Source organism: Dermochelys coriacea, chromosome 6 (assembly GCF_009764565.3).
Source record: "Dermochelys coriacea isolate rDerCor1 chromosome 6, rDerCor1.pri.v4, whole genome shotgun sequence".
Classification (NCBI taxonomy): domain Eukaryota; kingdom Metazoa; phylum Chordata; order Testudines; family Dermochelyidae; genus Dermochelys; species Dermochelys coriacea.
In genome coordinates, this window is record NC_050073.1 from 29,853,939 (window position 1) to 29,866,077 (window position 12,139).

Consider the following 12,139-nt stretch of genomic DNA (forward strand, 5'->3'; position numbering starts at 1 on the left):
TCAAATAGTTTCCCAAACACTTCAGTCCAGTCACACAGTTCACATAAAACCAATAAAACAAGTTTATTAACTACAGAAAGATAGATTTTAAGTGATTACCAATAATGAGGCCTAAAATTCAGAAGTTGGTTACAAAGAAATAAAAGGTCAAACACAACTAATTCCTAATTTAACAAACTTAAGTGAATTCAAAGCAAAAGCTCGCTCTCACCACGTTTAAGCCGTCTTACTGGCTGAATTCCTTTCAGACAGGGTTCCTCCCTCAGTCCAAAGCTGTTTCTTTGTTCCTCAGGTGTTGTGACTGCCATGGGTTGAGAGAAAGGGTGGACTAACTTGAGGTATTTGTTCTCCATTCTTCTATTTTCCTCCTTTTTGAGAATCATCTCCAGCGGAGGTTCAGGAGACAGAAAGTCTGTGGGGATGGGAACCTTCTGCTGTTTCTTTGCCAAGATGTAAATTTCTCATTCACCCGTTTTCCTGCCAAAGAATGGCCACTTAACAAGGTGATGGTTTGACTTTGTTGTCACCTGGCTGAGGGTTTTTTTTTTTTTTGTCTTTGAGGAACTGGTTTGTGGCGGCTTCCACAGATTTGAAATATGTCTTAGGGCACGTCTTCACTAGCCAGGGCAGCAGTGCTTTAGCGTGGCTGTGTAGTCACGGTACCAGCGCTGTAAAAAACCACCTCCGCGAGGGGAGTAGCTACCAGCATTGTAGCACTGTCTACACTACCGTATTACAGCTCTGAAACTTGCAGCGCTCAGGGGGGTGTTTTTTTCACACCCCAAGCGAGAAACTTGCAGCGCTGTAAAGTGCCAGTGTAGACAAGCCCTTAGTAACATCATACAGTAGAATCTTGTAACTTTACATACAATGTTGCCACACATATTTTACCAGGACAATAATGATCAGCAAATTCAGAGTTTTCAAGTGATACCTTACAAGGGGGAGTTTGTACAAAATTTATCATAGTCTTGAAAAAGGGGTGAACATAGGGTTACAGACTGTCAGTCTGTTACCATCCAATTTTTAAATTCTTAGCCATTTTAACTTTACGAGTTACACCTGTGTGGTTTGAAGCTACCTATGTCATGCCAAGAGTCCTAGACCATTGTAATAGCAGAGGTAATTCAGCCAATCACTACCCTTACTCAGAAGCTAATTTGCATGCACCAGGTTGTATCAAGGAGACTGCACACATGGTGGATTCCTTGGTCGAACTGCCACTCTTGTGCACTACACATGCTGCCATTACAAACCTCGAAGCACAACACAAACAGCATACACAATAATCCCCAAAACACACAGCCCCTCACTGCAGCATGTATCACTCATTCTCCATTCACACAAATCAACACAGAATCCCCCAGCACTACTACCCAGACGCAAATCAATGCAACCACCACACACAGCTCCTCACTGCAGCATACACATATTATTTGCTACCTGCACAAATGAACATGCAAACTCACCACCCTCACTCATACTTATCATAAAACCATAAATGAGCCGCAAAACTGCAGGCCATCTCTAATACATGTTAATTGCCATTTAACTTCTAACCAACGTGTTAACCATTGTAACTGTAAATGCTAATGTAGACACTTCACAAAATGAGTTGTGCCCTGGAATAAACATTTGTTAAGTGTCAGCTTTAGTGATTACAAGTGTAAGAACCTGTATACAAATGTTACAACATAACTGAGCACTAGTCAAACATATTTAGGCTTTGTCTAGACAGGGACAGCGCCTCAAAGGTGTTTAGGCACGTTAGGAGCCTGAATACTTTAGAGGTTCTGGGTCTTAGTGTTCTAAATACATGCAGTGATCCTATATGCGTGATCTGCAATTTTACCAACTATAGGATCTCAAAAAGAAAAGGAGTACTTGTGGCACCTTAGAGACTAACAAATTTATTAGAGCATAAGCTTTCGTGAGCTACAGCTCACTTCATCCGAAGTGAGCTGTAGCTCACGAAAGCTTATGCTCTAATAAATTTGTTAGTCTCTAAGGTGCCACAAGTACTCCTTTTCTTTTTGCGAATACAGACTAACACGGCTGCTGCTCTGAAATATAGGATCTCAGTTTCACAAGCCTCATCAATGAAAGCCGGTATTGTTTCTTTATTTCTGTTCTGTGTTATAGGGCTATGTGTCTCTTATCATTCTGGTTGTAGTTTTATAGTCCTGTTTTAGTTGTTTTCATAAGATTTTTTAAAATTATTGTACAGCACCAGAGGTGTGTTATAAATAAAATTCATATTTATTATTCCATACCCTTCACAATACCATCTACAAAGACAGAGAATAAGTAGCAGCTAACCTACCTTTCCAGGTTGATTTTTCTCAGGCTTTTTTCCCCCTTTATCCTCAGTTTCTTCGTTGGTCTTTTAGTTTCCTCTTGCTCTCTCATGAGCTCACTTTTCCTTCCCCAACATTGCTGTTGTTACAGATTTTACTGTACTTCTTGTTAGCTTCTCCTCAGTGACTGCTATGTTTTCCCTCTCTTTAGGGGGATCCTGCTATTGTTGTTACCCTTTTTTTCAGTTTTCTTTGTCTAACTTCCCTATGGCAACGTAAGATTCCAGCTTCCCATTTCTCAACTGACCTTCCCATTCCCAACTGCCTCTTTGCCATCTGTCATTCCAGTTCTCAACTGCCTACCTCCCTCCAGCCAAGTTCCTAGCTGCTGATTTCCCAAGTGCTCATAACCCAATCACCATTCCCAGATGCCCATTTCGAAACTAACACGGTTGCTCCCAACTGCCTAAATTCCAGCTGCTATTCCTGATCTCTGCTGCCCAATGCCAGCTGCTGCTTCCAGCTCCCATTGAACTGTCTGATTTAAACATTTCATCCCTTCTCCAAGTAAAGGAAAAGAACCCAAAATATTCTGCTGCTTGTTTGAGTACAGAAGCATGTTACATAGGCATCTTGTTTGACTGCTGCTGCACTCTGCATTATTCATGATAAATCCAATAATTCTTTTCTCCAACTTATGCAAGTTCAAAACTTGTTTTTGCTTTTTGTTTTTTTTTATAAAATGTTCATTGTGCTACATTTATGGAAGGTAAATTTTTTGTCTGCCATCAGTTGCCATTGTTTAAAGTCCATTTGAATTTTACATTTCTCTGTAGGTTTTCTACACTGATTTCCCCCCCCCCCCCAGTGCCAGCAGCAGTCTTCACTCATTCACTAGCCAGTTCTGCCTCCAAATCGTTATAGGCAGGTCTGGTTTTATTGCCTCTTGTTAAGGTTTCCAGACACGTATTATAAGATCGGTTTCAGACTAGCAGTCGTGTTAGTCTGTATTCGCAAAAAGAAAAGGAGTACTTGTGGCACCTTAGAAACTAACAAATTTATTTGAGCATAAGCTTTCGTGAGCTACAGCTCACTTCATCGGATGCATGTGAGCTGTAGCTCACAAAAGCTTATGCTCTAATAAATTTGTTAGTCTCTAAGGTGCCACAAGTACTCCTTTTCTTATTATAAGATCGTGTTTTCAGTTGCTTAATCAAACTTTAACCAACATTTTCCATGTAAGGTGTCTCAGGCTGAATTTTTTGGGAAAATTTCAGACAAAATGGGTCAGCTGTTTCCAAGAATGAAAGAAGGGAAAAATACATTGTTTTGCCCCTACTAAAATTTTGTGAGGCCTTTTCTTTAAAATGATCAAGTAGCATGCAGTGTAGCAGGGGCTTGAAATTTGGAAGGGGTTGCCTTTGTCTGAGGAACATGCAGTAAAAATAAGTTCATAGCAATGACTGCGACTAAGCATGCTTTAGCCCAAAGCTAGAGTCTTAGAAAGGCTTTCTCTGTAATGGCTTCTCTCACAGGCTCTGGGCTGCGGTGGGGCAGGGCACTGGAACAGTGGAGATTGGGTGCCAGTGAGGGAACCGGGGGTGGGGGGAAATGGACATCTGATGGAGTTATGGGGACAACACTGAGATTGGATAAAGAGCTGGGGTGAGGGGAGGAGACTGGGGCTGGCTGGAGGAGGAACCAGTGAGGGGGAGCAGGGGTAGGGGGAGAAGAGAGACAGATCTGACAAGAACCTGGGGTGTGCGTGGGATTGGCTGGGCAAAGAGACTGAGACAAGGAGGGATGAGGTGAGGAACCCAGTGAGGGAGACTAGTTGGGAGCCATTGGGGTGGAGAAGAGATAGTTCAGGCAAAGAGTTGGGAGCGGGTGACTGGGACTGAGAGTTGTGAGGGAAGATGAGGACTCAGACGGAGAACCCACAGGGGAAGACTGGGATTGGCTGGGCAAGAAGACTGGGATGAGAAGCCTGAAGAGTGGAGAGTGGGAGTGGATAGACAGGGAGTCTGTGACTGTGACAGGGAGCCAGGAGTGGGGAAGAAACAGGGCTGGGGCAGGTTGGAAGGGACTGGGCAGAAAGTCTGAAGACTGGGGGGAAACGAGCTTGTGTCCACTAGAACCCGCTTTCCTCCAGAGTGTGGAATGGTACCTCAGATTCCTCAGTCTCCCCATTTCTCTGCTGTCCGCAAATATCTGTGAAACCCACTGGCAAAGCATACTTTTCATCTGCCTCTAGTGTTGGTCCACATAGAGAATGATAATCTACTACTGTTATCGGTTGGCTCGAGTAGCAGAGGTCTGTGTGGAGAATCTAAAGATTCCAGCCCTGCTCATGAATCTTGGGTGTCAGTATGATGCCACATGATGACATTTCTAGGGGCTTGGGGTTTTTTTTCCAACTTGCTTTTTAGAAACCTAGCAAATTACACACACAGAGCTATGTTAAAAGAACATTATTAAGGTTACAAAGTCCAGCAAACAAACATTATGAAATGCCAGAATTAAGGTTGCCTTTGCCACCTTAATTTGGCCTACTTGTGCATATGCATTATGGTACAGTCTTTAATTACACGATCACATACAGTAGAACACCAGAGTTTATGAACTGTCAACCACACACCTAATTTGAAACAGAAGTATGCAGTCAGGCAGCAGCAGAGACAAAAAAAGCTAATATAGTGCTGTGTTAAACATAAATTAATAAAAAAAAAAGATTTGACAAGGTAAGGAAACTTTCTGTGCTTGTTTCATTTAAATTAAGGTGGTTAATAGCTGCATTTTTCTTCTGCATAGTAAAAGTTTCAAAGCTGTATTAAGTCAATGTTCACTTGTAAACTTTTGAAAGAACAACCATAACGTTTTGTTCAGCCTTACAAACGTTTCAGAGTTGCGAACAATCATCATTCCTGATGTGTTCGTAACTCTGAGGTTCTAGCGTACTCTTTTTTTTTTTTTTTCCCAGAGGACCCTCTGACTCATTCAGTGCCTAGGACAGATGGTGCTCTAGGGATGAATCAGAGTTGTACAGTGAAGGAGGCTGTTGACTTCAGGCCTCCTGCCTTATTTGTTTCAGAAATTGGAAGGTCTGTAGTGAATGAGGCAGGGAGTTGCAGGAAGAAAAAGGATGGTCTCATGGTTAAAGCCCTGGCAAGTTCAATACTGTCCTGAATAATTGGATTTTATCCCTGCCTCTGCCTCAGAGTTCTTGGTGCAATGCTAGTCAGATGACTTAAACCAAACTTTTCACAAGTGGTCACTAATTGTGTCATCCTCATTTTCTGGGTTCCCAGCTTGAGACCTGGGGTCTGATTTGTAGAAATGCTGAGCACTCACAGCTGTAACTGAAGGCACAGTTCCTACTGATTTGACCAAATAAGGTACTATATAATGCTAAGTATTCTGAAAAATCAGGTCCTAGACATCTGTTTGGACACCCACAATTACTGGGTACTTTTGTCCTTAATCTCTCTGTGACAGTTCCCCATCGGTAATATGCTCCTGACAGGGGTGTTGTGAATACATCCACACAAAAAAACCCAAAAACAAACAAACCCCCAAATAAACTCACAATAATGAGTCTCAGAGCCTGGTTCCACTGACGCAGGCTCACACCTCGGGGCTAAAAATAGCAGGCTCAGGCTGGAGACTGGGCTCTGAAACCTGGTGGGGAAGGAGCATCCGACCAGGATTCAAATTGAGCCCAAATATCTATATTGCTATTTTTAGCCCCACAGCAAGAGCCCAGGGAACCTGAATCAGCTGACCTGGGCTCTGAGACTTGTGCTGTGGGGTTTTATTGTTTTCTGTGTAGATGTACTCTGTTACTAAGTGAAGAATGCCATAAAAGGAAGTTAATTCTGTCTTCTGAGCATAGTAGGTAGTAAATAAGGCTTAAAGGCCACACATTAAAAAATGAGGATAAACTAAAATATCGAATAGCTACTCTTCAGTTGAATATTGTCCATCCCGTGCAGTGCATGAGGCAGGGGTCACAGAAAAAATAATACATGATTATGTAATTAGAACATTATAATAATGCTAGGCACAAGGAACCTGAATTAAGGATGCAGAGACCACCCTAACTCTGGCATTTTATAACTTTTGAGTGCTTGACTTTGCAACCCTAATAGTGTTTTTTTCACATAGGTTTTGTGTGTGTCTAATTGAGTATATTGAACAGTGGTGGCCTCTGTAACAACCATTAGGTTACCCTTGCTGGTAACCTCTGTCTGTACTGAGTAGTCAGAAGTTCACTGACTCTTTCTGTTTTTTAATTTTTTTTTTAATCCACTGCAGTTTTTCTCTTTGTCCTCTAGTGGAGGGAGTTTATAAAATATTTTGAATATTTTGAAAATTCAAGTAAATAATTGTGACTAGATCACTGAAATTTATTTTTTTCTGCAAATAAAAGCAGACGTTTTCTCATACAACAGACATGATGATTTGACCCTGTCAGGCTATATTTCTTATTTAAGTGTTCTGTTCTTCTGTCTGTAATCCAACTCTATTCTCATGATCTCCCTTGACTTTTTTTTTAAAGACAGATATATTAGCAGCTTTCCAGTTTTTAGCTACATTAGGTCTTTTAAAGGATGTATTGTCTGAATATAAGAGAGGCAACACAGTCCAGTGGACTGAGCACTGGGCTGGTGGCCAGGACCTCCTTCATTCTAATCCCTGCCAGATTCAGAATGTAGTCATGGGCAAGATCAGTAACTTCCTTTCCTCTGTCCTCCCATCTGTAGAATGAGGATAGTTACTTAGCAACCTACTTGAGAGAGGTGTCTTGAAAATTAATTAGTTAATGACTGAAGAACACTCTGAGTATGTAAAGCACTATGTAAGTGCTAAGAACTTAGACCATCATCATTAATAATAATACCCAACTTTTAGATAGGCCTTTTTGTCTTTAAATCTCAAAGCTCTTTACAAAGCAGGTCAGTATCACTATCTCTATTTTACAAATGGGGAAACTGAAGCACAGGAAAGGAAGTGACTTGTCCATGATCACCCAGCAGGCCAGTGGCAGAGATCGGAGTTGAACCTAAATCTCCAGTGACCCAGTCCCATCTATGATCTTTAAAATATCTTTAAAATATCTGCTATTGCACATTTTTTTTCCCTTCAGAAAGCAGGTGTGAATAATGTCTAATCCAGGTGATTTATCTACACTGGAGTTTTTCTTTATGAGAGGACCAAATGATGAGATGAGAAATCTGCCTGTCAGTTATATGCAAATGTAATCCTTTTGCATGTTTTTCTAAATGATCTAAATGCTTGTCACCATGAAAGGTTTTCCTCCTCTTCCCCCCCCCCCCCCCCCCCGCTGCTGGTGATGGCTCATCTTAAGTGATCACTCTTCTTACAGTGTGTATGATAAAACCCATTGTTTCATGTTCTCTGTGTGTGTATATAAATCTCCCCACTGTATTTTCCACCAAATGCATCCGATGAAGTGAGCTGTAGCTCACGAAAGCTTATGCTCAAATAAATTTGTTAGTCTCTAAGGTGCCACAAGTACTCCTTTTCTTTTTGCGAATACAGACTAACACGGCTGCTACTCTGAAACCTAAAAGATCTATGTTTCTGATACTTTAAGAGAAGCTGTCTGATTGGAAGAGGTGAAATAGAAATATCACTTTAAAGCCAACTAGCTAAGCGCTTCAGAAGCTTAATAAATTAGTGTAGGTTTTTTCTATGATTTTTCCTAAATCTGCAGCTCTGTGTGCAATATGTCAGAAGGGCGAAATGAGCCTTTGCAGTGCTCATACAAATCAATTTCAAGAATTCCTGGTTGAGTCGGTGTGTGATGTTACTTAAAGAGCACTGAAGAACTCAGCTGGCAGGTGCAAGTGAAATATATGGTCTGTCCAGTCCAGTATTTGATTTCTGTGGTGATGGAACCAACATCAGAGCTCTTAGAAGTCACTGTTGTCCATTTAATCCATAACTGTTGGTTAATTGTGGAATGTATGATTTTTGAAACCGTACTTGCAGACTTTAGGATCCAACAGTGTTCTGTAATCCCTTGTGTTGAAACTTGGATAAAATACATTTCTCACTGAAAAGGGATAAGGTTTTACCAGGTAAGTGCTCAGTTGCAGTCTCCATTTGTTAGTCAATTCCTCTTTTCATAGTGACAATTTTATAACATAAAACATAGTTACTTTCGAGTAGGTCATTCTTTTAATAGAATCCTGAATAATAGAGCCAGAAAATAAACAGCTGGATCATTCAGTCTGACTTCCCATATTCAGGCCTTTCTTCAGCATGGGCCAGAGTGTGAACCTCTTAGTCTTACTGTTGAGCAGTTAATTGCATGGGTAGTCCCACTGACTTTAATAGGACTCAGAAGGGGTTCTCCATATGACCATGTGTGATTTGTGAAAGTTGTTGCTTTTAAGTCTGAAAAGAGATTATAGTACAGTTTAAACTGGCCCAAATACTTTTTAAAGCTTAGTAAGCCTTAATTAGCGGTATAATTACTGAAGTTTAATTGAAGTATAAATAGAGTCAGACCCACCTAAAATCTAGCAATTACTTCGATAAAGTTAATGAAAATAATAGTTGGCCATTTCATATAGCACTTTTTTTTTCATCTTCTAAGCACTTTCCAGACACTCATAAATAATTGTATAATCTCTTTGGGGTAGGTAAGACCAAATATCCGTAACATGCTAAATGAAATTCTGGTAAAAGTAGGATTGTTTTTAACTTCTAGGATTTGTGTTTCATCCAGAAAATGGAATAAAATTTCACATAATTTCTTGATGTTACTTCTTATGGTTCTGAGTCTTTATGTTTTGTAAACTTGCTATTTGTTTCTAGATAAACAATGTTATTAGCCCAGATAAATCGAGATTCTCAGGGAATGACTGAGTTTTCTGGAGGTGGGATGGAGGCTCAGCATGTGACTCTCTGTTTGACAGAAGCAGTAGCTGTGCAAGGTGAGCATTCAGGTTAAAGTATCTCCACATCATCATGCAGTTTGTAGTTTTGCATTCAGAAAGAGCAGACTGTGTACCCTGTTAAACTTCTAAACTTTGGAGTGATGTTGTGTATTGCAAATGGAGAAAATAATAAAAAGACCAAATTGTTTTTAGATAGTGTATTTGATTAATCTGAAATTTGATTTAATTCTGAAATGAAATTATTGCTTAATTAAAATAACAATTGTGTTTGTAGTGTAAAATCTGATTCCAATCAAATTAAAATACAGCATTACTATTTTGGATTATGTAATTCCAATTTATATGTAAATGATGTACAAAATAGACTCAGTTTTACAGAAAGAATGGTGTTTTAGGATTGATATTAACATGTTGATGCTTTTTTGGCCATTCTTAATATTTATAAAGGAATAAAAGCTTTTGTCTAATTATTATATTTTATTCAAAATGGTCTTGTATGTGTTAATGACTGATGATGCACAGAACAATGATTAACATTACGTGCATGTAATACTGCCATTTCTCATGATTTTGTTGTGAGTCTTTGATATTAGGTGTTCTTCTTAAAGCCCCAGTTCTCAAGTTATTTCATGAGAATTTCAGCTTTTATTTAAAATAAAACATTTTAGTTCTCATGCTTATGGATAAAAACTTAACAATGTGACCTCAGTATATCCTAAAGGTTCAAAATCAAAAGGCTAATACAAAGCTTTTAAGTCCATCTCATGATTTTTTGGGGCATAACTCACAATTTTAGAGCATATGGAGTTGGCAATACTGGTAAATAAACTTTTTACCCCAATAGATGGTGACAATTTAGAAAACATGGAAGGTGTAAGTTTGCAGGCAGTTACGCTTGCTGATGGCTCCACTGCTTACATACAGCACAATTCTAAAGGTATGTGCCTGACTAAAAATCAATAATTCTTCACTGTACATAAGCACGACCATACTGGGTCAGACCAAAGGTCCATCTAGTCCAGTATCCTGTCTTCTGAAAGTGGCCAATGCCAAGTGCTTCAGAGTATTCAGTGTATTCATTTGCTTCTTTGTATAGTATCCTATACAATGGGGATCTGATCCCAATTTAGTGTTTTTTATCCCAGGATCTCAAAGCACTTTACATATCCTAATACTGTGGTTAATACTTGTTAAACTATATTTTTGTTCTATGAAATACTTTATTCCAGAGAGTTTCAATGGTATGATTTAAAATGTGACATGCCATATAGGATACTTTACATAAATATAATGTATTCCAGATGGTAAATTAATGGATGGCCAGGTGATTCAACTAGAAGATGGCTCTGCTGCCTATGTTCAACATGTATCCATGCCAAAAAGTAGTAAGTGTATTACATCCATGAGTATGTTTTAAAATATTGACTGCACTGATATAATATAGTATTGTTAGAATCAATAAAACATTGTTAAAATAATTTCAGATGTCTAATACATATACTTTTATTATTTGAAGGTTAATATTTTTAGTTAATGTGGTTTCTAATCTGTTAAAACATTAAATCAAATACATTTATGATTGGTGATGCCTAAAGTTATGCTCTCCACCCTCCCTTCCCTGAACAGGGGACAGTCTGCGCCTGGAAGATGGACAGGCAGTTCAGCTGGAAGATGGAACTACTGCATTTATTCATCATGCTTCAAAAGGTAAACTGCATTTTGAAGTGTGATTCATTATATTATGAAACAATTTAATTATAATTTCTCTTCTAGAGTACCACTTCTGACAATATGTTTAGATTATGACCATATTTACAAGTATTCTTATTGGAAATAACTTGTTGCATTTAAATAGGCATATCTGAAAACATCTGAGTTGAGAGTGGTTCGATTTCCTCATTCAGAATGTAGTAGTAAATGGCTGGATCAGAAGATTGCTGGGCGTTTCTGTGTGCTGTCCTAGAATCTTAACATAGAAGCAGTCATGCCACTTCTAGAAATTTAAACCCTTGTATGAATTTCAAGAAAGACTGGACCTGGAAATGAAAAAAGGAAACCAGAAAAAAGCAGACATCACTTGAATTAGATTCTTGAGCTCTAGGGATATTTTAAATACTCTGTGAGTGACATTTGATACTTTTTGGAAGACCTATCAGTGTAACACACAAAGAACACCATAGTTGACAGTCAAGTATGCACATTTATTTTATTTTAAATTGAGCCTTAGATTGGCCTTTGAATGAAGGGGGAAAAAAATGTCGTACCAGTACTGGTGTACTTCACCAAAGGATTTGGACAATGTATGATCTTCCCTCTCCTTCATTATCACATTAGAAGTCGTACCTTTCTGTATCCATATACTTTCCAAATCTGACACAGGAGAGTGCCTATTTCTAGACGTTATGGTTGTGAAGAAAAAAATATGGACTGAGTATAAACTGATGTTTTGCTGGCTTCTTGAGTGTGCAGATAGGAAGATAGCTGTGCCTCTGGTCAGTTTTCACTCTGGTGTATCTTGGGAAAGCCATAAACAATAGCAGAGTCTTGCTAGTTTCACTTTGCTACTAAAAACCCTGAATCTGGTACACTTTATAAGGTGAAAGTTAATTAATTGTGTGATTTACATATAGTAGATAGTATACAGTACTTTTATTCATTTAAATTGCAGTGCGGGTGTGATATTTTAACCCAGACCAATGAAGGGTTGTGACATAACCTGCCCTGTAACTCTGCATGCTTTCAGTGCTATGCTGCTGTGGCTCACAGCCCTGATGCCAATAGCCAGTGTTACAAGCATGCAGGTCACACCCTGGCTTCCACCACCCAGTTATTTTTGCAGTGACCCAAATACCTGCCTAGTCCCAAATTTATCCAAAACCGTCTCCATGTGATAATTTGCTGAGGCTCCCAGAA

At 39.2% G+C, this 12,139-nt stretch overlaps 1 protein-coding gene across 1 annotated transcript in view; it reads left to right on the forward strand.

The window, feature by feature from the left end:
* ZNF143 (zinc finger protein 143) overlaps positions 1–12,139 on the forward strand; it is a 74,251-nt gene that overhangs the window by 7,559 nt on the left and 54,553 nt on the right. Inside the window, exons 2-5 of the mRNA XM_038406033.2 lie at positions 9,144–9,262; positions 10,071–10,163; positions 10,528–10,611; positions 10,853–10,933. Of these exons, the coding sequence (XP_038261961.1) occupies positions 9,151–9,262; positions 10,071–10,163; positions 10,528–10,611; positions 10,853–10,933 (370 nt within the window). The 5' untranslated portion in view covers positions 9,144–9,150. The remainder of the gene's footprint in view (positions 1–9,143; positions 9,263–10,070; positions 10,164–10,527; positions 10,612–10,852; positions 10,934–12,139) is intronic.